We start from the raw sequence: 27,326 nt of genomic DNA, 5'->3' as shown, positions 1-27,326 counted from the left end.
TGTTGAACCAGCCAAGCAAGTTCAAGGTGGCCGGAATGTTGAGTGTATTTTTATGTTAAACAAATTTTAAATTTTTGTCGTGTCCATCCTACCCAATACCGCGAGAGAGAGATAGAAAACCTCGCGCGCTTGTGTGATCCACACTGTTTCTGACCGATGTCCATTTGTAGTGGTCATCACAATTGACCTGTACATAGGGTAGAGTGAAGGAGAATGTAAATAGTAGAGTTAGTTGAAAATACATCTCGGGACAGACAACACGTTGTGTATTAATCGGTCGTGTGCGGGAATATATTTCGAGTAATCTTTCGTGTGCCTTATGTGAAGTGAATTTTTCCTCCTAATTCCGAAAGTGGGATCAAATTCCAAGTGTCGTGTCCGCATCAAACCTACTTTGGAGAACAAGGTGGCAGAGCAACGATCCAGATTACTCTTCAAGGGATTATGCAATGAGATCTCCATAGCAGTGATCCCCCCTCCGAGTTATCTTCAAGTACACCGGTCCCATCTACCGTTGGTAAATCATCGATTCGTGATCTTCTGGGCCGCCTACCGAATAGACGGTGGAAAATCCTTCTTAAAGGAACGGGTAAGCCCCAACACGCACTCTGCCCTTCGAATGTGCGGTTTTCCAGTGACAGTTGATGACAGGTTCCCTTGACTTTTGGGAGCTCGCAATCTAAGCCAGCTGTCTCCTCTCTCTCAGGTCCTGATGTGTGAAAGCATTGAGAAGACTCCCGTAGCTGCCAGACTTCATAAAACTCTTATCGAAAGACCACTCCAATGGTCTGGAAACTCTCCGAAAGACTGACGGTTCGCTCACTGTGGATCCCACAGAAACACTGAGTGAAATGCTGAGGACTCACTTCCCTGATTCAATCCCTGAAGCGAGCGTGAACGCAAATGGCGACAGTCATGGCGTCTCTGGTCATCAAGAGCTCCTGTCCTGCGTTGCCAAAGAAGCCTTTACGCGAGCAAGGGGCGAGCAGTGAGATCCTTTGAGCCATTTAAATCTGCTGGCATGGATGGAATTTTCCCAGCGCTTATCCAGAAAAAGGAGCAAACGCTTATTCCACCCATGATAGAGATTTTTAAGGGGCAGAATCCGTCATTAATTTAGGAATTTTCAAAAGCAGTTATTTCGTTTAAAATCAAGGAAATCTACAGGAAAATGTGTTCACTGTATGCTATTTTCCTACCGGAACACTGTGAACACATTTTCAATTTTTAGTTATGAACGGAAAAACTGCCTTTGAAGATTCTACGATGACGGAGCGTTGAACGGTAAGGTTAGTTTAGTCTTAGGACATATTCCCGATGAATGGCGTCAAGTTCGAGTTGTCTTTATCCCGAAGGCGGGAAAAAAGAAAAACCAATCCCAAAGCTTACAGACCGATAAGTCTGTCGTCAGTGATGCTTAAAATAATGGAAAAGGTCTGAGAAGAGTTCATAAATGTAAAATTTTTGGAAGCAATGCCTATTTCCAAATACCAATTCGCTTACCAAAGTGGAAAATCTACGATCTCAGCACTAAACATGCTAGTCATTACTTTCGTTTCATTCTGAAGAAATTGATTCACACTTCTGTTAAGCTTGTTTTAGGTAGAATATTCATGAGATAAAATTTGAGATAGTTTACATCTTATGCAGGGCTATTTCATATCTTATTCAGGTGATAAGTATTGAATATAGAATATCCTAGTTTAGTATTTAGCAGCAATTTTCTTCTGTTCGAGAATCAAGTAACGAAATTGCTTAAATTTTAAATGGCAAATCTGCCAGAACACGGCAGTTTATGTCTAGACCGAATTTCATTCAATTTACGATTGCGACTCATTCCAACAAACCCAACTTCCAGCTAGCACATGTTCCATACGTGATCCAGCGCAGTTTCGTCGGCACCAGCCTGCACCAGAAGATTGAAACTTCTCGCATTGTTCTTTGCGCTGGCCGCCCAGTGCAGAGGAGTCTTGCCCGTGTGATCCTCAATCCGACGACAAACTGGGCCAAATCGATAGGATGTACTCCACAATCTGTGTGGTGGGCTAGTCCTGCCGCTTTGGTGCAGTGGTGTCAACCCGTTGGCATCCTTGCTGGTCAGGACGATGCGTGGAGTTGGTGAGGCCGTTTTTGCCTTCAGCGTATCCAGGTCGTTATTCCACGACGGCTTGGTGGATGTCCTTGATGACACCCTGCATGTTAAGACGAATCTATCAGATTTCTACCGTAATTACTCAACAATAAGGTGTCCCAGAAAAATCAACATTAAAAAAGTCATGGTGTTCAACCGTAGAATGAAATATATGCTTATTTAAAGCCTTTTTTTAGAAACATATGAACTTTCTAACATAATCGTTTAGAGGTCCGATCCGATAAAAAAATGTCAGGCGGCTGAGAGATTGCCGTTTGAGTAAATTAGGAAAAAAAAATTATTTATCAAGATTTTTAGCCGTAAATTTTATATTTATATGCCAAAACTGAAGGGTATTCCTTACGGTTTTCTCAAATTGGTGGACTCCTCGTACGCCAGTTAGCTAAACAGTTTGCCAAAAAGCCTATTTTTTAATATATATTAGGTATTTCTTCGGGTGATATGTCTCATATGGAAGACATAGTATTTGGACAGTGGGATTCTGCAAGTAAACAACATGAACCTTTGATGCCTTGTCTTTCGATTGAGGTGCTAATCAAGGAATTTCGTTAAGCCAGCAAGAAGTTATAAACGTTTAAAATATTTCATGCCAACGTAACGCTCTTGGTTTTGAAATTCCAATTTCACTCCTGTATAGAGAAGAAAGACGTAGACAAAGGTCAAAAATAACCGTTTTGATTCATATTACGGACACTTAAGGCCCCAATGAAGCGTTACTCATCCAAAAGCATATAAAATATATCAGTTTGTATGATTCCTCAGCGTCATCGAGCCTTAAAAGCCCTTAGCTTTCGAATGGTGGGTCAAGATTTTGATTCCCGCAACATGAATATTTTAAATATATGAAAATGTGTGGACTTCCTATGATTCTTAATTCCGGACGCTTCCTTACTTTTGCCTTGATTTCCGGACACTTTGATTCCAATTCCGGACAGCTCATGAAAATCATAAATAGAGAAGTCAAATGATCGATTGAAATTGTCAAACCACTAAACAGACGTCTAAGCAGTTGGGCAATTGTAAATTTTCATAGATATTCACGTAAAAATGCTTATTAAAACAAGCTTCGAAAATGCGAACTTTTGAACGGCAAAAATTGAAACATTTCGTGTGAAATGTTTCCCATACAAAGAAGAGTGTCCGGAATTAAAAGCTGTCACTGATGATCACTTTTTATGAATCGATCTGACGGAAGCTTTAGAAAAATCATTTGTTCTACAAAAGCATATCTTTCATTCTATGGTTGAGCGCCATGACTATTTCGAACATTGATTTTTTTTTTTCTGGAACACCGTAATTAACAATCAACAGTACCATAACATGTGGCACACATTCCAGAAATCGCTTCATCTTCGGATGATGCGACGTTTCCGTTCGAAGACGCATTCCCTGTCCGGCCCAGATCACCTTGGCCAGTTTGGCCAGATGCTTTCTGGTGTAGCCATATTCTAATGTTCGACGGTTTTATAACCAAACCTGGCGCAGTGTTGGTATGAAAAATGGGACAAAGAAAATTGCAATATTTAATTTGATTACAATCAACATCATTAAACATTCATGTATTCGGGTTGTATGATGCAATGAACTTACCATCTTTGATTCTGCTATCATTGTCTCGTTGCACGTTTTGATTGTTCATTTGTAATACTGCAAGTGAAAAGCAAAGAAAAACATAAAGTAGATCCATTAGACGCTGGCATACTGTTGGTTTAAAGCTTACTGACTGAACACGAGACGGGTATAAAGATATAATTTGATCCACTCGAGTCTAGGCACAGCGTTGTTTACTCGGTAAATATCGTGCAAGCAGTTGACCGATGGATAAAATCGATTTGAGCATAATTTCAGCTGGACAGAGTCATCGTATTCTATTTTGTATATAACATTCAATCGATATGGGATTCCAATAAATTGATATTGCGAAGTTGTCTGGATATACTGCATGCAGTTGCTATGCTGATTCTAAAGATTTCTTTTTTAAAATTTCCAGCTAAAATAAGTGGAACACGTAATCTACTAGCGTAAGTACGCGTCGTAGGAGTTGAGAAAGTCGAACTAAAACGTATTTTCATGCTTAGATGATCATTATTCAAGTCAAATTACAATAAATCTCCAACAATTAATTCGCAGATTTCAATCCCACTCTTGACGACGAGATCATAGGCGTATTAGGGAATATGTACCTTAGAATTGATCTATCTTATGGTGAAGATGCATCAAATCCAAACCTCTAATTTTCAAGAACACAAATCTAGAGACAGCCGTACACGTTGAAAATTCGGCCTAATGGTCACCTCCAGTGACTGATTCGAGTTGGGCTTCGATGCATCTTCATCTAAATCAGTGTTGCTCAGACTCAAATTAGGAAAACAGAAGCAATCAGATTGTTTTATGGGAAAAGTTCCAATTTTTGTAGTAGCTTCAACGAAAGAGTACATTTTCATAAGTAACACAATTTTATTATGCCACAATATTAACATTTTGATATTTGAAATGAATAGAAATACTTTGATTTATAGACTCGACAACATTTCAATTCAAGTAATGACAAGTTCCGTCGTAAATTTGTATAATCACAAATTCTTCTCTGCTAACGGAAGTGTTAAAGCAACATAAAGCAATACATTTTTCGTTGGACCCGTAGCGGTAGTAATCTTTCTTGCACACGTCTTGGCATAAAACCTCTTAGATGGTCTCGCCAGGGTTGGTAAATGGCTGGGCATGGCGTACCATTGGTACCTCGCGTACCTGAAGGAATAAAATAGACCCCTCTGTGCGGTCCTTAGCCTCTTGCCCAGCAACTCCTATCCCTACCTCCTCGCGGTACTGGCCGGGGTACGAGTAACCTTAGGGAAGATCGGGTAACCAACCCACGGTGGGAACTTTGGTCGTACGCTGACAGGGAAGGGGGGTTTGCTTTTGCTTTTGCTTCTGCAAACCTTGAGCGTCTGTACTCCATGTTAGGAGCGGCTCACAATAGCGTCTGTTCCCCATGTCAGGGGCGGCTGATCATCGTCCGAGTGCCAGAGAAGGACTCTAAGCTAAACTGTGCACTATGGTACTCCGAACATTTAGGGGGAATGGTCCTCCGGAAATCTAGGGGGTTGGTGTCAGGTCCTGCAAGCCAGTCGTAAAAAAATCAAGCAACGAATAATCAACGAGAGAATACGAACCGGGACAATCGGCGAAGACCACAGCGACGTAAAGGGACTAGCGATTGGAAGCTGGGTACATGGAACTGTAAATCTCTCAACTTCATCGGGAGCACACGCATACTCGCCGACGTGCTGAAGGACCGCGGATTCGGCATCGTTGCAGGAAGTGTGTTGGAAGGGATCAATGGTGCGAACGTTTAAAGGTAATCATACCATCTACCAGAGCTGCTGCAACACACACGAGCTGGGAACAGCTTTTATAGTGATGGGTGATATGCAGAGGCGCGTGATCGGGTGGTGGCCGATTAACGAGAGAATGTGCAAGTTGAGGATCAAAGGCCGCTTCTTCAACTACAGCATAATAAACGAGCACAGCCCTCACTCCGGAAGCACTGATGATGATAAAGACGCTTTTTTACGCGCAGCTTGAACGCGAGTACGACAGCTGCCCAAGCCACGACGTCAAAATCATCATAGGAGATCTAAACGCTCATTTTGGCCAGGAGGAGGAATTCAGACCGACGATTGGAAAGTTCAGCGCCCACCGGCTGACGAACGAAAACGGCTTACGACTAATTGATTTCGCCGCCTCCAAGAATATGGCCATTCGTACCACCTACTTCCAGCACAGCCTTCCATACCGATACACCTGGAGATCACCACAGCAGACAGAATCGCAAATCGACCACGTTCTGATTGATGGTCGGCACTTCTCCGACATTATCGCTACTATCACACTACTATCTGGTGATGGTCAAACTGCGCCCAAAACTCTCCGTCGTTAAGGTGAAGATGAATCGAAGCCAAAGTTCAAATTTTCAAGAGCACGGATCTGGAGAACCAAACATCCGTTTGAGCTGAAAATCTAATCGATTGGTCACCACCAGCTAGTGACCAATCGATTAAGTTTTCAGCTTAAACGGATGTATGGTTCTCCAGATTCGTGCTCTTGAAAATTTGAACTTTGGCTTCGATTCATCTTCACCTTAACAACGTACGGTACCGACGGCCCGCCCCGGTATGACCTAGAGTGGCTCAAGCAAACGGATGTCGCAGCGGCATACGCGCAGCACCTCGAGGCTGCATTACCGGAAAAGGGTGAGCTGGACGAAGCCCCTTTTGAGTACTGCCGGAGAACAGTAAAAGCAGCCATCAACGATGTAGCTGAGAGCAATGTCGGTTACGTGGGACGGAGTCGACGGAACAATTAGTTCGACGAGGAGTGCCAGGAGGTTTTGGAGGAGAAGAATGCAGCGCGGGCGGTCATGCTGCAGCAAAGGACCCGGCAGAACGTGGAATGCTATAAACGGAAACGGCAACAGCAGACCCGCCTCTTTCGGGAGAAAAAACGCCGCCTGGAGGAGACGGAGTGCGAGAAGATGGAACAGCTGTGCCGGTCTCAAGAAACGCGTAAGTTCTATCAGAAGCTCAACGCATCCCGCAACGGCTTCGTGCCGCGAGCCGAGATGTGCAGGGATAAGGATGGGAGCATTCTGACGGACGAGCGTGAGGTGATCGAAAGGTGGAAGCAGCACTTCGACGAGCACCTGAATGGCGCTGAGAGCACAGGCAATGATGGACGGGACAACGGAGGAAATGCCTTCGTCAGTACTGCAGAGGATGGAAACCAACCAGCCCCCACTTTGAGGGAGGTTAAGGATGCCATTCACCAGCTCAAGCACAATAATGCTGCTGGTAAGGATGGTATCGGAGCTGAACTCATAAAGATGGGTCCGGAGCAGGGTTGGGAAAAAATCTGAAATTCACTCTACAGTAGCCAAGCAAAGCCAATCACAGTCAGCGAAGCCAGGGCAACTCACGCCCATCGCTGCTGTGGGGCTCTGCACAAAAATCTGTCTGTTTCTTTCCCTCCTTCATGAAATTAGTAAACAGCAAGGCCAGTAAACGTCAAAATCTCATGCAAAATCAAAACAGTGCAGTGCCCCGTAGGCAAAATGCCTTGAAAATAGCAAAACACCCGTTGCTAAGGGCAACCCAAAACTACTGTAGAAAAATGTTCTATTTCCCGCATTTAGAGCCTTCATTGACACTCATGATTTAGAAAATTCGTGCACCCAACATAGGCTACTTGATGAGATTCACGTTTTTGAACTACTGTACTGGGAGAGCGAGAGATTTTCGCGAAAATTCAAGCCTACTACTATTACCATTCCCAGCACTGGTCCGGAGAGGCTGGCCATTTGTCTGCACCGACTGATAGGCACAATCTGGGAAACAGAACAGCTACCGGAGGAGTGGAAGGAAGGGGTAATATGTCCCATCTACAAGAAAGGCGACAAGTTAGGTTGTGAGAACTTTCGAGCGATCATCATTCTAAATGCAGCCTACAAAGTATTATCCCAGATAATCTTCCGTCGTCTGTCACCTGTAGTAAACGAGTTCGTCGGAAGTTATCAAGCCGGCTTCGTTGACGGCTGATCGACAACGGACCATATCTTTACTGTACGGCAAATCCTCCAAAAATATCGTGAATACCAGGTCCAAACGCATCACCTTTTTATCGATTTCAAGGCGGCATACGACAGTATTGACCGCGTAGAGCTATGGAAAATCATGGACGAGAACAGCTTTCCTGGGAAGCTCACGAGACTGATAAGAGCGACGATGGAAGGTGTGCAAAATTGTGTGAAGGTTTCAGGCGAACACTACAGTTCGTTTGGATCCCACCGGGGACTACGACAAGGTGATGGACTTTCGTGCCTGTTGTTCAATATTGCACTAGAAGGTGTTATGCGGAGAGCCGGGCTTAACAGCCGGGGTACGATTTTTACGAGATCCAGTCAATTTGTTTGCTTCGCGGATGATATGGACATCGTCGGCCGAACATTTGAAAAGGTGGCAGACCTGTCGCCCGCGAGGCAGCAAAAGTTGGACTGGTGGTGAATGCGGCCAAGACAAAGTACATGTTAGCTCGTGGGGCCGAGCGCGACAGGGCTCGCCTAGGTAGCAGTGTTACGATAGACGGGGATACTTTCGAGGTGGTCGACGAATTCGTCTACCTTGGATCCTTGCTGACGGTTGACAATAACGTTAGCCGTGAAATACGGAGGCGCATCATCAGTGGAAGTCGGGCCTACTATGGCCTCCAGAAGAAGCTGCGGTCAAAAAAGATTCACGCCCGCACCAAATGTACCATGTACAAAACGCTCATAAGGCCGGTAGTCCTCTACGGGCTTGAAACGTGGACGATGCTCGAGGAGGTTCCTGCAAGCACTTGGAGTCTTCGAACGTGCAGGAGAACGGTGTGTGGCGGCAAAGAATGAACCACGAGCTCGCCCAACTCTACGGCGAACCCAGTATCCAGAAGGTGGCCGAAGCTCGGAAGGATACGATGGGCAGGGCATGTTGCAAGAATGCAGGAAGCAACCCTGCAAAGATGGTGTTCGCTTCGGATCCGGTTGGTACAAGAAGGCGTGGAGCGCAGTGAGCAAGATGGGCGGATCAAGTGCGTATCGATTTGGCGAGCGTGGGGCAGAACCGAGCATGGGGAGATGCTGCCACGAACCGAGTATTGTGGCGTGAAATAGTTGATTCAGTGTTATCTGTGTAGATGTTAACTAAATAAATAAATGAATGAATGGTCTCGCCAGAATTTTTACTGAATATGGTTGCTACCATAAACTAAAGGAAAAGAAAATCTCTGAATTCACAAAAAAATATAAAATATAAAATAAGGACTGTTCATTTTATAAAGTGGACACCTTGTGCATGCTGTATCTTTCTTATTAATCAATGAAATTTCAATCGGTTTTTTGCACATCGTTCGACTAGTATTGTACAATGTTGTGATAATAAAAATTCTCCAAAATAATTAAATTTCACACGAATATGGAACAACGATTAGATCGGTCGATTTTTTGAGGTTATCAAAATCAATGATTGTAAGAAATTGGCTGGAAAATTCGATAATTTATATTTTCTATTTTCAAAAAAGGCTTGTTCTTCGAAAGCATCATCAATCAGAAGCCTGATGGAAAAAAATCAAGTTATTTATGGAGCAACAATTTTACAGATATAATAAAATCAATTTTCCCGTATATTTTTAAAGATTTTTTTTTAATTTGTTGGGAATTGATATGAGTAGAATTTTTTGTGTAAAAGTACGTCCTGACGGAAGTCCTAATATAGTATTAATATGAAAAATAACTTACGCCTTCATAGAGTTACTTAGTAAGTCCCCACGTCACATTCAAAGCACAACAGAAACACAATTGTTTTATTCTTAGAAGACCTATCAAAGTACATTGACAATCATCAAAATTGGCAACACTGCTGTAATAAAATCGATTTTATTTTCCACATATAATTTTCATAATATGTTATTCTGAGATTACCAATTGAAAAATTCGGAGAAAACTGTTTACAATTTGCTGTAGATCGATAAATATGCGTTCATGATTTTAAAAGTATGAGACTTTTTAGTAAAACTACCATAAACAGTAAAATTTATACTTAAGACTGTAGTTTAATCTCACGATTTAGCTTTCGTTTATACTAATATAGTTTCTTTAGCAGTGGCGCGGGAAGTGGGTAGGACAGGTAGGACATGTACTACGCACAAAACCATCTGGGTAGGACATTCAAAGGATTGTCCTACCCACGATCCAACAAAAAAAAAGATCAACATAAAGTTTGAAAAAATAAAAAAATAAATGTCGAACTTATCCTTATTGAATAAGTGAATGGAAATAGATTGGAAGATACGATAAGGTTTTCCATTGTTTTCTCATGCTTAGTGAAGGGTTGGTTTGTGCATTGCCCCAAAAAAGTTTTGGTTCGTGAGAAAATCGTTTGAGAATATCTACAATGATAATCTTGGGAAACTAACTGTAATAATTGTTACCAGAAACTTCTTTAAGCTTGATTTGCTACTGAAGGAATCGCTAAAGAAATTTTTCTATTTTTAAATTAAAGTTTAAATATGATGTAGCCGTTATTTAAGCGGGAAAAATTGCTAAAATAGTTGCAGTAACATGCTCTTTCATGACATTAAATAGAAACAAGATTTCATTAAACATTTTAGGACCCAATTGGGTCCATAAATGAACCTTGACACTTTTGATCATGTTTGACGTTCGCTGATTCGACAAAAACACCACAGGGCTTTTAGTTTTACCACTTGGGTTGTTCCTATCTGACATTTCGGAAGGGACACGGAAAGCAAAATAAACCCAAAATTTGAGTTTAAGCTAAGGAGTGTGACAAAATCTAAAAAAATATTTTTTGGACTTAAACAAAAGAAAAACATTAAAAAATTGAGTAAACATGTGTTTTTGGCCTAAACTTAAGCGTTTGGCAGTAAAATTGGGACAGGCCTTTAGGACCCTATTATTATAATGTTTCCCAAAACTATCCTATTTCCTTCAGATATTTTTTATTAATCCTTCAACCGAATTCTCGTTCTCTGTTACTCTAGGATCTAGGAGATCTTCTAAAGATTTCTACGAAATTTCTCCCAAGGAAGCCCACAGAGGTTTATTCCAGAATTTTTGAAAAATAACTTAAAGGTTTTTTTAAGAAACCTTGCAACAATTCCTCGCCTGTTATGTGGATTCCTTCAAGAATTCATCCACGTTTCCTCCCAGAAATCCAAAATTTCTTGAGGAGTTCTTCGAACAATTTTTTCTAGGAATTTCTCCAGCATTTCTTCCAGGTATTGCCCCTGCAGTTTTTTTTTTCATTTTTTTATTCAAAAGTTTCTCAAAAACTTCTCATGCAATCTTCAAAAGTTATTTTGCTTTTTACTTCAGTTCATACTAGAGATTTTTTCCAATAATTTCTCCGATCAATCCTGCACAAATTTCTTCTGTCCAATGTTTTTCGAGAAATTCCTTTATAAATTGAATTTATCCATGTAAGATTGATAAAATTGATTTTATCCATGAAAGATTGACAGATTTTATCTATGAAACCATCTAAAACTTCTTCGAAAGTACAGGAGTTCTTTCAAGAACCCTATTCATTAGGGATGACTTTAAAACTTACACAGGTTTCATTAGGGGTTACTTAAGGTTTTTTTTTAGTAATACCCTACGGATTTTTAATCTGAAAAAATAATCTTGGAGACTTGGAGACATTCCTGCAAGAGTTTCAGAAAAATAGCTTTCAAAACTCATCCTAGAAAACCACATATCTAAGAAAGAACTTCTGGAGCAATTGCTGTAACTATCGTCAAAGGAAACTTAAGTTGAAATCATAGGAAATCCCTAGAAATTTCTGGAAAGTTTTTGATTGAATTTTAGAAGATGTTTTGCCCAAAAATCTTAGAGGATGTCCCAGAGAAATCGATGGATGAATCACTAGACAAAATCTTGAATGAGTTAGGACTATCTTAAAAGAAAATCCTAAAGAATTTTTGGAGGAATTTCAATGATTTCTGTAATAATCTTAGGAGAAATTCGATTTCTGTGGTACTCTTTGGTTAAATTCCTGAGGTATCCCAAACGAAATTCTTTGAGAAGTTCCCTAGGAATAATTGTGGAGAAATTCTTTGGGACATAATTACTAAATATACTTCTTCAGAAATTTCCGGAGTAATATTTAAACATAGCTGAAATAATTTCTATTGAAATTTGTTGAAATGTCACGAGTAATTCTAAAAACAAGTTTTAGATCTTAGATAAACATCTGCTCTGATTATATGAAGAATCCAACATCTATTTCCTGGCTCATATTTTGTTCTCTTGGTTTCAAATAATTCTTTTTTCTGCCTCTTTTTGATCCTTTCAGGTTTCTTTTTTCAGGCAAGAGGTCTCTAATTTCCTATGTTTAAGGTCCTCAGTCGCTACCAGTCCTGTGAACAAGGAACACTTTTTTGTTTTGTGGTAACCACTGGCACACTTTGCGTTTGAGCCCCTTAATATGATAACTTTCAATTTAAAGCCTAGAATTCCATAGGGTTAAAATTTTTCTTTGCTTCATTGTGCACAAAATATGTGTCAACGTTTGTCCTACCCATGGCTTAGAACGTGGACGCGCCTCTGTTCTTTAGTAATCCAAACTAGTTTTGAACACGCTTTTTACTTTTCTCTTTTGCTGGGAGTGAAAGGATGGTGTATCTGCAAATTTGGCCATAAATGGATAAATCACAAAAGTTACCTAATGTCATAGAATGGTGGAATATAATTGATATTTTTAAAGCTTTACCTTTAGTAGAATAGTAAAGGATACAAACATACAATTTGTTCATAAAAATAAGGATTTTTGTTTTGCGAAAAATAATGTTAAACTTTGACGGACAGCTTTTTTTAAGAGTTTTTGGAAAAACTATTTAGCTCTTCAACCAAAAGCATTTTCAAAGTTTTTATATTTTCATAGCATTTTAGAAGCGTTTAGGTCAACGATACACAGAAAACCGATTACGATTTTATCAATAAATAAAAAAGATATAGCATAAACAAAGTGGACATAAAATGAACAGTCCTTGGAGCTTTCATTCGGAATACGCAAAGGGTGAAATTGATGATGTTGCACCAAAATAAGCATTTTGACCAATAATGATCATTATTTCCAAATAAGATGGTTTTTAACAGGAGATCTTGAACTCCATTATTACTTCTTCGTATATCATAATGACCACTGGATGGAACATCATTCGTAGACGTATAAAACATCAACTTTTTTGTGATATGAAACTAAAGTTTATGAAATGTTGAGTGTTTCTATTGAAAAACAGTTTGGTACAGCTTTGGTCCATTGCATTGAAAAGGTTAACAGGAAACTATAAATTACCTTTTCAATGCAATGGACAGAAAATGAATTTTCTTAAAACTGGCTTGCGGAAATTGACTCGCAATTAGTTAAATTGTTTTGTCATTGGAGACGTTATAGCCAACGTTCGTGGAACAATTCTCAAGTTAATTTAAATTGCAGAATTTTATTTAATGAGTGCTGTTCAGATTATTTCTCAATACGATAAGCTGATAGCTCAACTTTTCATCTTTTAGAAACTTTTCTTAACTAACTCAATCTTCAAAACTGACCTGTATGAGGTATTGAAGAGCCATGCATAAGAGGTAAAATACCCCATATAATATCTCATGCGTGTTCTATGAAAACCGAACTAATATTTGAATCAGGTATAGCAATACCTAAATAATACATGACGAATCTTCATATAGCAGTTACATCTTCCAATAGTAGTTCAACAACCTCAAGCAGTCCTCAATAACTTTTCAATGCCTTAATGAGGTATTTTTAATTGTTTTAAACAATATTCTCAATACCATAGCAATATCAAATTGAGATGTGGACGATACCTGGAGTACTTATCAATACCTAATTATGGGTTAATATCATAATATGGTGTGCATAGATAATTGAGAGTTTAACCCTTTAACGCCCAGCGTCCTATTTAGAGGACAGTGCTTTGCGCAAATAACTTGAAAACCACACAAAATATAATGATATTATGTTTGGAAAACTTGTTCATAGATTTTGAATCTTTTCCTCAGTGAAATCTATGTTTCGGAATTCACTCACCAGGTGGCACTACAGCATGATCAAATGTATCTTAACACCTGCAAATCCAACCCTTCTGAAAAAAGTCGAAAATCCAACCTTGACAATGGCAGTTGGGTTTTTTGAAAGCTATTCAGCTCATATTTGGCCACAATGTGCGTCGTATTGAAGTGCTTCTTAATGCAAAATTTCAGACCATTCGTCTAATAAAAAAAACCCCAGGCCAAAGTGAATCCTGGAAGTGCCCAAGTAGCTCTGCACCCTACCCAAAGTTATTTAGCATTCGACACTTCCTAGCATTTTGGAAAATACATTCAACAATAAAACGTATAGTTTTTTCAACATGACCTTTATTGTAGAAGTGCAGAGATTTTTTTTAGCAGAAATAAAGTTTTTTGGTTAGGGTAAAAGCACAGGTTTTGGTCAGCCTAAGAGAAAATGACAGTAATAGTATATGGAAAGCCCTATTTATACTACAAATATGTCAAATGAAAGCTTTCAAGCTGTATGTAATACATTGAAAGTGAGCTTAAACCATTTTTTGCATTGGAAATCTCGTTGGTCAATATAGGCCACCAAACCCAGTTTCGGCCAAAGATTCCTAAATTTGCCAATCACATTGATTTCTTGTGAGAGTGGCCAAATTAGGAGTATCCTAGCCAAATTAAGTGTATGGGAGTTCAAATTATAAGGAAAATGAATTGTTTTTCTAATGTTTTGAATTAATTCGAACGAGTAAATGAGTGTAGCTCTATCATGTGTATGTAATCTACTGATCACTAAGGGTTTCATGCTGATTGGCTATGTAAACGGTGTTTCATCCACTATGGCTACAACTGACATATAACCTAAACCGGTGGTTCTACTAGAAAACAGATAAATGCTCTTTATTTTAAACTGTTTGCTATAAACAAAATTCAAAGCGATAACATGTAGTTTCATTGACATGTATGACCTTTTTTTGATGGTATTCAAAGCAATTAAATTAGAAATATTATCCTACACTTTTTGACACACGTGAAGTGAAAGTAGTGCTCTACACGAAAAGTCAAATTGAGTCACTGTAAGCCCTCTTCGTGTCAGACATGAATGCTTATTTTCCCACATATCTTCTTTCATGTAGTATAAAAAGCAATCAAAGTTACTAAATTATTAAATTTCACGCCTTAAAAATCTCTCATACAAACCTTGATTTTTGCACCTGTATTGCTTCAAAAAGTTACTGTTTTTTGCTTGTGATTTTTGCTGCACTGTTCATCAGCAATTTAAGTAACCTCACCACTACAAAACCGTCACTCTATCACTGAAACCGGTTGAGGACACGCAATAATATCTAGAATGCTCTTCCCACTCACTTGGTAAACCTTTTGTAGCACTATTGCGTTCGTTAATAATTCACATTCGACACACTTACTGCTACTGGAGTGGCAGCAAATATATAGGTTAGACACTACACCACAATACAATTTATGCCTGCCTGAGAGGGGACTGAATTTTCCCCCTTTCCAAAGCTGTCTCCAAAGTTCCGACGTGTAGATGTATCGATCATGAGTCGATAAATTCCATTCAAAACGCTGGGCCCAAGTCCTAATTGCCAACAGAAGCGACGGCGGCCACAGCAAACCTTGGTACGAATTATGATTTTTTTATGAACCTTCGTGGGCGCAAAGTTTTGCCGGTAAAAAAAAACTAACGGAAAAGCGTAAGAACTTGAACAGCCGTTGCAACACGTTGAGGGTCGCTTTGATGAACTTGTTGCAAAATTTATACAAGACGAAGGAATTCACACCATATCAGGTTCTCGAGTGGGATGACGGTAGATAATAACTGTGGGGATGACTTTCACCAATATGAACCAGTACAAAAGTGATTGAATCTAGGCTAGTGGGGTTCTCGGTTTGCGAAGCTACTAGGAACAGGGCTGTTGTACGTCAATTACTTCCAAAGGCCACACTGTGACTGAAGGCAACGCCATGGAAAGGGTCCCATTGATACTGTTGCCGCGAATCACTCCCAAACTAAGAAGTGTGTAGGAATCTATATGTGTTCGATAGTTTCTCACCTATTACCTACCGATCAGGTGCTACATGGTTGGTGGTTCGTATTGGAGCATTTCCAGCTCAAAACTCCAATCGTTTTCAGACTGACTGTTTTCAATGTAATGAAAACTTTTTGCATGTATTAGTAGCTGTCCAATATCACATTTTTTATCGAAATTTTACTAAATGGTGCTTTTGAAGACGTTCCCGTAAATAACATAGATTATTAGAAAAATACAATGAGAAAAAAAAAAATAGTGAATCCGTATTAAATTAAGGAGCAGGCCGTTATTTAAGGTGAAAAATATAAACTACTGTTTCAAATGGTTCTTTCCAGTTATATGTCACAGTGAATATTGTGGACTTTTAGGTAAGGTACCGTGGGGTAAGTGGATACAGAAAAATCAATAGTCAACTTCATTGTTATGTACAGCTAACGTGAATAATGTAATTCAAACTTTTTTCTGTGGATAGCAAGTGAGGGACTAATATCCTTCAAATCATTGATTATTTTGATTTTTCTAATTGTTATGTATTGAGTATGAGGGACTTTAAAATTTGCGGCAAATGATTCACTTGCCCCACCATAGTGGGGTAAGTAGATCACCAATAGAAAAAATCTGTTCTAAAAACAAATGTGATGTAATTATGTATAGTAAGAGTGATATTTCTCTCGTTCTTGTCATTAATGCTAGTAATGGTATATTTTAATACAGTCGACTCTCCACATCTCGATGTTCTACATCTCGATATCTCTCCCTTTGTCGATGATTGCTTCGGTCCCTTCGTTCTGCATATATTTTCACTCTCCATATCTCGATATCCTCCTTATCTCGATATCTTCCTATGTCGATGTGATTTTCGTTCCCGATTTTCTCTCCGTATGTCGATATGCCCGTTATCAAAGGTAACTAGACTGGATTTTAGGGATTCAAAACAATTTGCGAAGACAAAATGACGTCTGTTTGTTTTTGATTTTCCGTGTAACGAAGTGATTTTCAATCTAGTATTCTATAACAAATTGTTCTATGTCTCGATCTCTCCCTATCTCGATGGTCTCTTCGATATCGAGATGTGGAGAGGCGACTGTACTTTAAAATTAATAAGCATCTTTATTTAATCAAATTATATTGAAAAATATGTACACTCCCGTGCATAAGTTTGGGTTCACCCCCTAAAAAACATACAAAAGTGTTCTGTCCATATCTCTGTGATTACACGTCCAATTGAAACTCTTTAAGGCGAAGTAGGCCGTCATTGAAATTTGTACGCGTCGTTGATGATTGTTGCTAATTCATCTCACGCTTTCGAATTAAATAAAATCAGTTGGTTTTGCACTGACACAGCTGAAAAAGTATCAGCATACTTTTTGCATGTAAGCGCGTACAGTGATACTTTTTCAAGTCAATATAATTTATCAAGACTGAGTTTTATTACTTTGAAATGCAAGCTGAAAAGTCATCATTGTTGCCAAAATGAATGACGGGCTACTTAGCCTTAAGCCGCATTCGAAAGGCAATGCTTTTTTGAGCGCAAATAATGGCGCGTTCATGATTGGTTTGAGATTTCACAGATTTAAGTAAGTTCAGGTGTACCCAAACTTTTGCACGATACACCATACTGAGGGGTGAACCTAAACTTTTGCACGATGACTTGACTGACTGTTTTATTGATTTTGAAAGCTTTCCAGATTTTTCCGCCATAATTTCGTGGGGTCTCTTCAAAGAATATAAGATTACGATTCTAATGACACTTTGATTTAAAATTTTGATCGATCCAATGCTAAGGAAATTAGATATGATTTTTCAGTGTGTTTTTTGAAAAATGTCACAACTATAAGTAAAAATTTAGTATACAAAGTTCAAAGAATGTTTTTGGAAAAATACATACGAAGTAAGAATAACTCTTTGCCTTTCGTATGCGGCTTAGAGAGTTTCAATTGGACATGTAATCATTTATACACATAAGTTATACAGAAGTATTGTAGGATTATTCCTAACGAAGTTTTCAAAAAACACTCGTAGTTCAAAAATATTAGTTACATTTATTTTTGAATAACAAACTGGAAACTTTTTATTCTATTTATGAATTTGTTTGTATCATCTGTCTATAATAATTGATATGGTCAAATAAGATACGATAATATGCTTTCATTGGAGAATTAGTATATTTTGCTCTTTTGCAACTCAGCTTAAATAAACCGCGAAAAGTTTCGTGTGAGTTTTGAAATTATAATTTTTCTATACCAGAAAAATTAAAAAAAAAACTTCTGGGTGGATTAATTAAAGTTCTCCATGGTCAATTTGACAAATTTAAGCTTGGAATGAAAACAATCAAAGGAAAACAACATCTGCGGATATTGAAACTTATTAAAATTCTCGTAAGCAGTCTGCCAATAATCGATAATATTACTCGATCCACTTACCCCACACCATTAAAAAGTAGGGGTAAGTGTACCATGTACAATATATCTGTATTTATTTATAAAAATCACATATTTTTCATTATGATTCATTCAATTAGAACTGAAATTCTCACCATGTGTCGAAAAAACTAATAGTTAGGGACAATGGGAATTCGCGATTTCGCGGCAGCCGCGAAATCCGCGAAATTTGGCCTTCGACGCGAAATTTAGAAAATCTCGGAAAATGCCGCGAATTTCGTTAAATCTGGACAATTCATATGAAAGTCGCAGCAAATTCAAGAGTAAATCTCACTTTTTTGCCTATGGAAATGGTTAATTTATTCTGAAGTCAAGGTTCCACTAAAAATATTCGTATCGTTCTTCATTTTAAACTTCGACTTCTTGTAGCGAGCTTGTTTCGTTTTAAATTTTCAATTTCCATTTTGGTTATAAACTGTTTATTTTTTCTGTAATATATACATTATAGTTACCAAAACACCGCTAAATTTACACATTCAAAATATTTGTTCACCGAAAACATGCATTTTAGTGTGGAATTTGACCGAAAACATGAGACCGCGACAAAGCCGCGAAATTTTGGTTTCGACGTCTTAGTCACCCGCGAAATTTCAAGAATTTTGTCGCGAATTTCCATTGTCCCTACTAATAGTATTCGATTTTAGACAGAGATACAATGGATTTTTGATTGATTCCAGTTTTGAAATTAACTAATGTTTGCAGCTAACAAGTTTGATTGCATTAGTGTACATGTAGTACCAGTTTTGCATTAGTATCAGTGTGGGCGTAAGAATATAACATAAAACGAAGCAATGGTGCGAAAACATTCAACATATTCAAGTATTTATGCTCAATATTGACGAATAATCCACTTACCCCACTGATACACTTCCCCCACTGTACCTTAATGCAGACAATCTTGACGAAACTGTTACATTTCTAATGTACCGTAAAACGGGGTAACTTTGATAATGTGGGTAACTTATATAGTGCGAGACCCACGACATACTTAACGAAATAACAAAGTTTCTGTTAATCAGTTTAGCAAAACGAATGCAAAAGTAAAAAGTATTAGTATGACAGTTCATGTCAAAGCTATTTTCGTTGGAATTAAGTACATTTTATATGCAAATATTAAAAATTTATAGGATTTTAGCGTTTTTGAAACGCTCACAAACAATCTTTTATACGATCACTAATTGATGGAGTCATAATGAGATCATCGCTTATCCTTGATAGCCTAGTTGTAGTAGAACATGGATTCGGTGTCAAATTTCTTAGCGAAAACCATTTTTACAAACTGAGACCATTTTTGTAATCTAAGTCAGAAATTTCCATATAGCGTTAAACGCCTAGAGGTATGCAACGCCCTACAAATGTTCCGTAATTGATTCAATTTTGTTCGATTTATACTCTATTATCAAAGTTACCCCAAAACAGAAAACCGACTTTCGATTATATGAAAAATTATATATCCATTCAGAATAAATCTTTTAGAAATCTATCAACTGCAATCGATAGCTAGGATACCAGTAGTTGTTTTAAAATATAAATTATAATTCTTTGAAACAGCATGCGTAGATATTCAAGTTTTCTTCATAAAAACTATCAAAGTTACCCCATTTTACGGTACCATAAAATTATACAGTCGACTCTCCACATCTCGATGTTCTTCATCTCGATATCTCTCCCTATGTCGATGATTTCATAAGTCCCTTCAGTCTGCATACATTTTCACTCTCCATATCTCGATATCCTCCTTATCTCGATATCTCCATATCTCGATGTGTTTCTGTTAATTCTTTGTTCCCAATTTTCTCTCCGTATGTCGATATGAGCAATTTCGAAGGTTACTAGACCAAAGTTTTGGGATTCAAAACAAACTAGGAGCGCAAAATGACGTTTGTTTGTGTATTACTTTCTTGGCAACGGAGTGTTTTTCAATCTAGTATTCATCAAAAATTTGTTCTCTGTTTCGATCTCTCCCTATCTCGATGGTCCCTTCGATATCGAGATGTGGAGAGGCGACTGTAAAACAAAAATTATATATACTCTCAATCAAATAAAAACTAAATTTATTTTGAAAAACTCGCCTATCAACACGCCGTTGGAAAAACGTCCCAAGCTCAGTATCCCTTCTTCTTCTTCTTTCTGGCGTTACGTCCCCACTGGGACAGAGCCTGCTTCTCAGCTTAGTGTTCTTATGAGCACTTCCACAGTTATTAACTGAAAGCTTACTGTGCCAATGACCATTTTTGCATGCGTATTTCGTGTGGCAGGTACGAAGATACTCTTATGCCCTAGGAAGTCGAGAAAATTTCCAACCCGAAAAGATCCTCGACCGGTGGGATTCGAACCCACGACCTTCAGCTTGGTCTTGCTGAATAGCTGCGCGTTTACCGCTACGGCTATCTGAGCCCCTACTCAGTATCCCCCGCTGTTCTAAAACCCCACTCGCGATACGAATGGGCGAAAATGGGAAGGTCAAAAAGTTTAGACCATGCGACGCTGTGTCCGACTCGATCGGGGGACAGTGATGCCACATACACAGATGTATCTGTAATTACACAGATTTTTTTTCCTGTTTTTTCCCACAGATATCTGTGATCACAGATTTTTTAGATCTATATCTAAAAATCTAGATTTTAGGAATATTAACGAGTTTATGACACGGTTTTAGAAGATATAAAACAGAAATGCCATTACTCGGTTTAGTTTTTTTCAAAAATTTAAGTAGCGCGGAAATTTAGTAAGTTAAAAATGCATAATCTAAAAGTTATAAATGCATTATCTAAAAATTCTACTGAATAAGTTCAAATTAAAAATCGATGATATGCCAAGAACACCCATAGAACGTTCGCAAAGGTTCTTATGAACCTTAAAAAAAATAATTTGGATTTTCTTGCGACACAGATTTTTACCAAGATTTTTGGAGGTTGACTTAAGATAAAAAAGATTTTTTCAGCCGAAAACACAGATGAGAGTTGGAAAAAATGTGGCAACACTGTCGGGGGATAGAAGATTGCTCTCTTGGTGCTTGCGACTCGAACAAGTAAGACGTGTTTCGTGACGGGTTTGTGCTCCTTTGTGCTCCTGGATATTCGGTGTGTGTATCCACCTGAGAAGTGATCCATGTGGGTCTTTGATAAGAGCAAGACTCCTAAAAGTGTCGTAGAGAAGAATCATTGTACCCTTAGTGAATATTAAAATCTTCTGGTGATTCACGTGTGCTAGAGAAAATAGGGTATATCGCTCACGTTTAAAGCCAGCGCGACTGCGCCCATATAGTGTGCGCAAAAATTGGCCAGAGTTTTGCTTTGGCGCTGAGAAGAAAAACGAAGTTCGAGACCCCTATTCCGAAAAAGCCGATTACGGGAAAAGAAGTGCGGTGCAAGCTCGCCGATAAATAGTACCCGCACGGTGAAGTGGTGTGAGCAAAGGCGTCCAGCATCCGGCGGCTTAGGCCGTCGTACCGTTAGAAAACGTAGGCTAGACAGCCCCTGGGGAATAAAAAGGTAAGTCTGCATGCTCTCTTCGGCCTTTGGCAAACCCTTAACTTATAAAACCCATTCGGCCTTTAAGGGGGCAGGATCTGTCATTGATTTCGTAATTTTCAAAAGCAGTTTTTTCGTTCAAAATCAAGAAAATATACAAGAAATTGTTTTCACTGTATTCAATTCGGCAAACGCAACACGGTGAACACATCGAATCAGTGTTTGGATTTCGATCAGAACATGCCGATCGAACCATATTCGGAGAGTGTTACAGTTCGCGAACCATAACAGTTCGTGGCACATCGCATTCGGAGAGCCCTATGAATGTAAACATTCACTCTCTCGTTTGGTACGTGTTACGAGAGCGTACGCGAGCAGCAACTCTCACAGACTGCAACAGTATCCAGTCGTTCGGGTGATTCTGTTTTGCATAAAATTGGTACTAACTTTCATATTTACTGATCATGCAGCCTTTAACAACCTAATTATAATCTAATGGACCATTGAACACCCCTTTGGTTGCAAACATAGCACAGAAAATAAAAAATATTCGCCTCTGTTTTTAGATCAGAATGAGTGTGGGTCAGCGAATGTTACAAGTGATGACACACAGTGATCGGGGCCAAACAGTAGGTGGTGTGTGTCTGTCTTGTTTTCATTCATGGTTCGCAATCTTCAACGAACGTTAAATGTCAAGCATGTTGTATGAATTCAGGCGAATAAATGGGTTGAAATTATGGCTCGTGTGTCAATGATCGTTAATTTTTCCAAAGCATCGAATGATTTTCTGTTTTGAACAGAAAAACTGCTTTAAAGTTTCGATGATGACGATGATTACGATGACGGAGCGTTGAACTTTAAACACATTAGAACTATCGATTGTTTTCGGCCTAATGGCATTCAGCCTAACGGAAAAGAGCAAGTTTTCCCAAAACCATAGTTCATTTCACGGTGGAATTGTCTCTCTTTCACTCTTCAAGAATTTTTCAAAACAATGGTGCCTGTACCTGTCAATTCGGAGTCACAATTTATTTTTCTATCTCTAACAATTCTCAAGAATTGCGAGTTTTAGAATAAAAACATACATATTTTTGACATTTTGGCACATCTCGAATGCTAGGTATATGTTTTCATTTTTGGCCTTCAAAATGTATACTTATTTTGCTAACGTGTACTTTTTTATAGACCTCATTTAGGATTTTAGATCAAATAAAATAAACTATGTCGAACTATAAAATATAGTTTTAAGAACAGGAAAAAAAATCATAAATAAGTGTACATTAGGATGCGGCTTATTTTTCGAATGTTCTCAAAAGCAAAGATTCGTGTGCTCTTCTGAATTTAAATCACATAAAAAGAGAATCCTCAAAGTTTGTATTAAAAATATTAAGATTTTGAGGTGGCGCAAGTGAATTTTATAGTTATAAAATAGGACTTTTAGTGAAGTCTTTATAACTTCGTTAATTTCTTACCGATTTCGAAGCTCGTTCTCTTCAAAATTGAATTTATAAAAAGTTTGTATAACTTCAAATTTATCTAAAATCGAAACTAGTCGCAGTAACATGTAGTTTCCTCCATTTTTTCCTAACTTGACTTAAGTCATCTTTGTTTGACCATAATTTCATAAATACTCAACCGATCCCAAATTTGCACACATTTTTACATATTTGTGAAGCTAATTGAGTTGTTTTTAAATGTATACAACACCTTAAATTAATTTTTGACTTAGTTATTCAACACAGAAAAAAATCGCAATATACGGTTACGGAATTTTCCAAATCGTACACATTTAATACATGTTACCGTTAAACAATCGTGATACAGCATTTTTATGTTTTTAATACATCTTGCGTGCTATATCACATCCAAGTCGACAACAGGTTTAAAAAGGATCCATTACAAAGATGAAACTTAAAATTTAATCCACTCTTAATATTTCATTCCATTCCAATCGTTGCTAATCATTAACGTTTCAAATATAGCGGAATTTAACCTCACATAGTTAAAATTACATGCATAAATCGTAAAACTATGTAGCAACGCTGGCATGCTCATGTTTTAAGGTGGAGATGAATCGAAGCCAGACCTAAAATTTTTAAGTGTTGATATGTTTTGATTCTGGGCCTCGTTTCACAATATTCCATTTCACTTCACTCCGTTCCAAAAGCTGAATGACGTTTAAACCATTTTTATTTTTGGACGATGTGCAAATTAGCGGGGAAAAATGTTCTGATTAAATGTGGTCAAACTATCGGGGATACCCGGTACTGTTTTCAAGCTTTCTGACAGTATTTTTGGGTGGTATTTCCATCTTAAAATATATCATAAATCGTAGAAGATTTTTAAAGGTCTCATACAGTTTGTACAAAGTAAAATGTTGCTATTAATTGACGCTATATTGAGCTGTTCGGTAATCCAATCCGCATGGTTTTTAAGTTAATTAACTCATTACGCATGGTAAAGATGGATAAATTATGAAAAAAAATCACGTGCTCGGCTGCGATTTTAGCTCTAAGAACCCAGGACTCATCTAGCATATAAGAGTCCTGGGTTCGAAGCCAAGCACGTGAATTTTTGCTCATAATTTCACCCGTAATTTATTCATATTTACCACGCGTAATGAGTTAATTATTTAGATGGATTTAACGACCTGCTGACATATTCCGGGGATTGTGCTACTTTCCCCGAATATCGTTTCTCCGAATATAATTTCCTCCTGTTCCTCGGATGACACTTTTCTCCAAATGAGCCTTTTCCCCGAAAAATGATGCAGTTCAGGGAAGGACCAATGACTGGAATGAACGAAAAGCAATCCAAAGAAGGCGATATTCTCTACTAAAAATCACATTGCCCAAATTGCCGAGCACGGTGAAACTTCAAAGAACCGGCAATAAAATAAAAAAGGGTACACATCAGTTTTCGGTTCATGAACCACCTCTAAATTTATACATTTACGAGTGCTAATAGCTTTTCAGGCAAATTGTTTATTCGAGGAACTAAATTCGGGGAACCGACATTCAGGGATAAATAGTACATCCATTCCGGGGATGTAGAATACTTCTATACACGAAGCTTCATGGATACAAAAGAATAATGTGACACCCAAAGCTTCATGGTTACACAAAACGAGTTCAATAGAAGACATTTCAATGACTTCGGCAACATTGGCCACCTACTGCTATGGGATGTGGTGCCCTCAGGAAAGTGGCCACTTTTAGAATAACCTTGAAACCTTCCTTGTGACACACCAAACTTCATGGTTTCACAAAACAAGTTCAGTGGAATATATATCGAAGACTTCTGAAAACATTCGTAAACTACTGCCATATTTCGTCATTGTTATGTCTTCTTTGTTTCGTAATACTATATAGGTTTTATGTCTGAGGTTTCAGAATCATTTCGAAAGTGTCCATTGCTCTGAGGACACCACATCCCCGGAATATGCCAGTAAGTGGCCAATGTTGTCACTCAGAAGTCATTGAAACGTCTTCCATTGAACTTATTTTTGCGAAATCATGAAGTTTGATGTGTCGCAAGGAAAGTTTCAGAACAAATCTAAAATTCACTTCTCTGAAAATGCCGCCTCCGTCTACCACTCTATTCTATTCCTGGGTATCCAAGACCATTTGTGTGCTCTCTAGATTGTTAGAATCAATCTCAAATTATGTTTGATCAGTTTTAGATCAGCCAGAGAATCAAATATAATATACATATAATATATGTATGCTGTAGGATAATCGTTCATCCCTTGCAAAGTTCCCAGAACCAGTTCTGGATGGCCATAATATGTCTATTTTGAAAACATAAATAAAGCATTACTAGCTCAGAATGATTTTCCTCTGGAAAACTATGATCTTTCAGCAGGCATTGCAGGATTTGCTCTCATTTGAGTATGAAGCACAATCAAAGCAAGCAAAGAAAAACATCCCATCTGTTGCGGTCTACGATCGTCATTGTATCGCAAGGTGTAACAAGTCTGATAAATGGAAGCAGCGAGCGAGAGCCCCAAAGAGAGAGCGATGATAAAATCCATTTTTCTCGCTTGTTTACCGTTGGGGATAGGTGTTTTTCTTTACTGGCACGATAAACTATCCACGAACTTCCTATAGCAATAGTGTCCCCCAGGCTTGGAGCATGTTTAGAGGGGTTTTATCATGCACTACTATCCCCCCAATCTGATCAAAGTTGTAGCAGTATACGATAAACGGTCGCTCATAACGTGTAGCATGTTATGATAGTTACAGAGATCGATACGTGAGAGATTCTCTCAATTTTCTCAGGATTCAATCCCTGTCTTTCAGTGTTGTCGTGTTCATATGATCAAAGCTAGTTGAAATTATGCCTCATACCACACGTGCATAAGGAAAAAGCGGAAGGATTAAGGAATAATCCCGCGAATACCATCTTTCAGCTCCACGCTTCCCCTTGAAGTACCTTCAAAAAGTTCGTAGTTCGGTTAGCTAGTTTCTGAGAACGAGCCATTTGAAGCACACAAGTCTCGTACCGGGCTTTTGAGGGTTAAATGTCCTATTATTATTTGAAGTTACCTACATTGGCGATCATTGACTTCATGTTAGGCGGAAAACAGATAATTATACGATTTACATCCAGTGAGTTCTATGGACATTTCTCTTCCGTCATTAAGCTCGAAACAAAAAGCTCGAATTATAAAATGAAGAATAATAAAAATCTGTTTCTTTGATAAATCCCTTTTTGAACTTGGTCGAAGAAAATTTAAGAAATTTTGATGTAAAATGTCATATTGGATAGCTGCTAATATATGTGCAAAGTTACGGTAGTGACATTCAATTCAGAAAAACTAACGTCGACGCGATTTCCGTTTTGAGCTGGAAATGCTCATTTGATGGATCGGAAATTGATTTGCCCCGAAAGGTATAATTTACTCCTATGTATCAGCGACGTATAGGACAAGCCGAGGGACCAATCGAACAACAAGAAGGATACACGAGAGGGTACCTATCCGTGGGGGTGTAGCAACAGCGTGGAAAGTGAGTTTGAGTACTTTCACCCGCACCGCGGCTGGGCTGACGAAGATGACATGCAAAGGTTCAGAGTGGTCTGTTCGTTCTCGGCGATCTACCTAGGGTGTCTGTGCCAGTGACAGAACTACTATATCTCGTTTTTTATATCTGAATACGTTATTCGAAAGCTTTTCTGTTCTATTTCACGTAATAAATAATCTTGATATATAAAAATCATTGCATCTTTGAAAAAACACTATTTTAAATGGAGCACACAAGCGAAAAAATGCAGGTTTTGTTTTCTACTGTTTCCTTACTAAATATAAAGATTTTTTACACAATCATTTTATTTTTTTTTTGGCAAGGGCACAAAATGCACACAAAAATCGCTTCAACTATGCTAAAACCCACATTATCACTATTATTAGACACACACTATCACTGGATTAGCCACCCTAGTGGGAAAAATACGAAATGGCAGTTCGATCGGAAGCACTTTACTGTTCCCATTCAGGAAATTACTATCGCAATGTTTAGAAATTGGATTTTAGCCATACTGTTACGTTGAGAACCTTACAATGTAATGATACGTTAGAATATC

At 38.3% G+C, this 27,326-nt stretch overlaps 1 protein-coding gene across 1 annotated transcript; it reads right to left on the bottom strand.

The window, feature by feature from the left end:
- Positions 1 to 1,587: 1,587 nt before the first annotated feature.
- Positions 1,588 to 15,773, bottom strand: LOC110680399 (neurogenic locus notch homolog protein 4). Its single transcript, XM_021856205.1, is given in 9 exon segments — positions 1,588 to 1,987; positions 1,989 to 2,039; positions 2,041 to 2,061; positions 2,063 to 2,155; positions 2,157 to 2,192; positions 3,467 to 3,571; positions 3,573 to 3,628; positions 3,743 to 3,799; positions 14,976 to 15,773. Coding segments are annotated over 8 exon segments (540 nt in total). The 5' UTR covers positions 3,792 to 3,799; positions 14,976 to 15,773; the 3' UTR covers positions 1,588 to 1,858.
- Positions 15,774 to 27,326: the final 11,553 nt, after the last annotated feature.

The sequence above is a fragment of the Aedes aegypti genome, unplaced genomic scaffold (genome assembly GCF_002204515.2).
Source record: "Aedes aegypti strain LVP_AGWG unplaced genomic scaffold, AaegL5.0 Primary Assembly AGWG_AaegL5_hic_scaff_1301_PBJ_arrow, whole genome shotgun sequence".
NCBI classification, from domain to species: Eukaryota; Metazoa; Arthropoda; class Insecta; order Diptera; family Culicidae; genus Aedes; species Aedes aegypti.
This window is presented reverse-complemented; position numbering and strand designations above follow the sequence as displayed.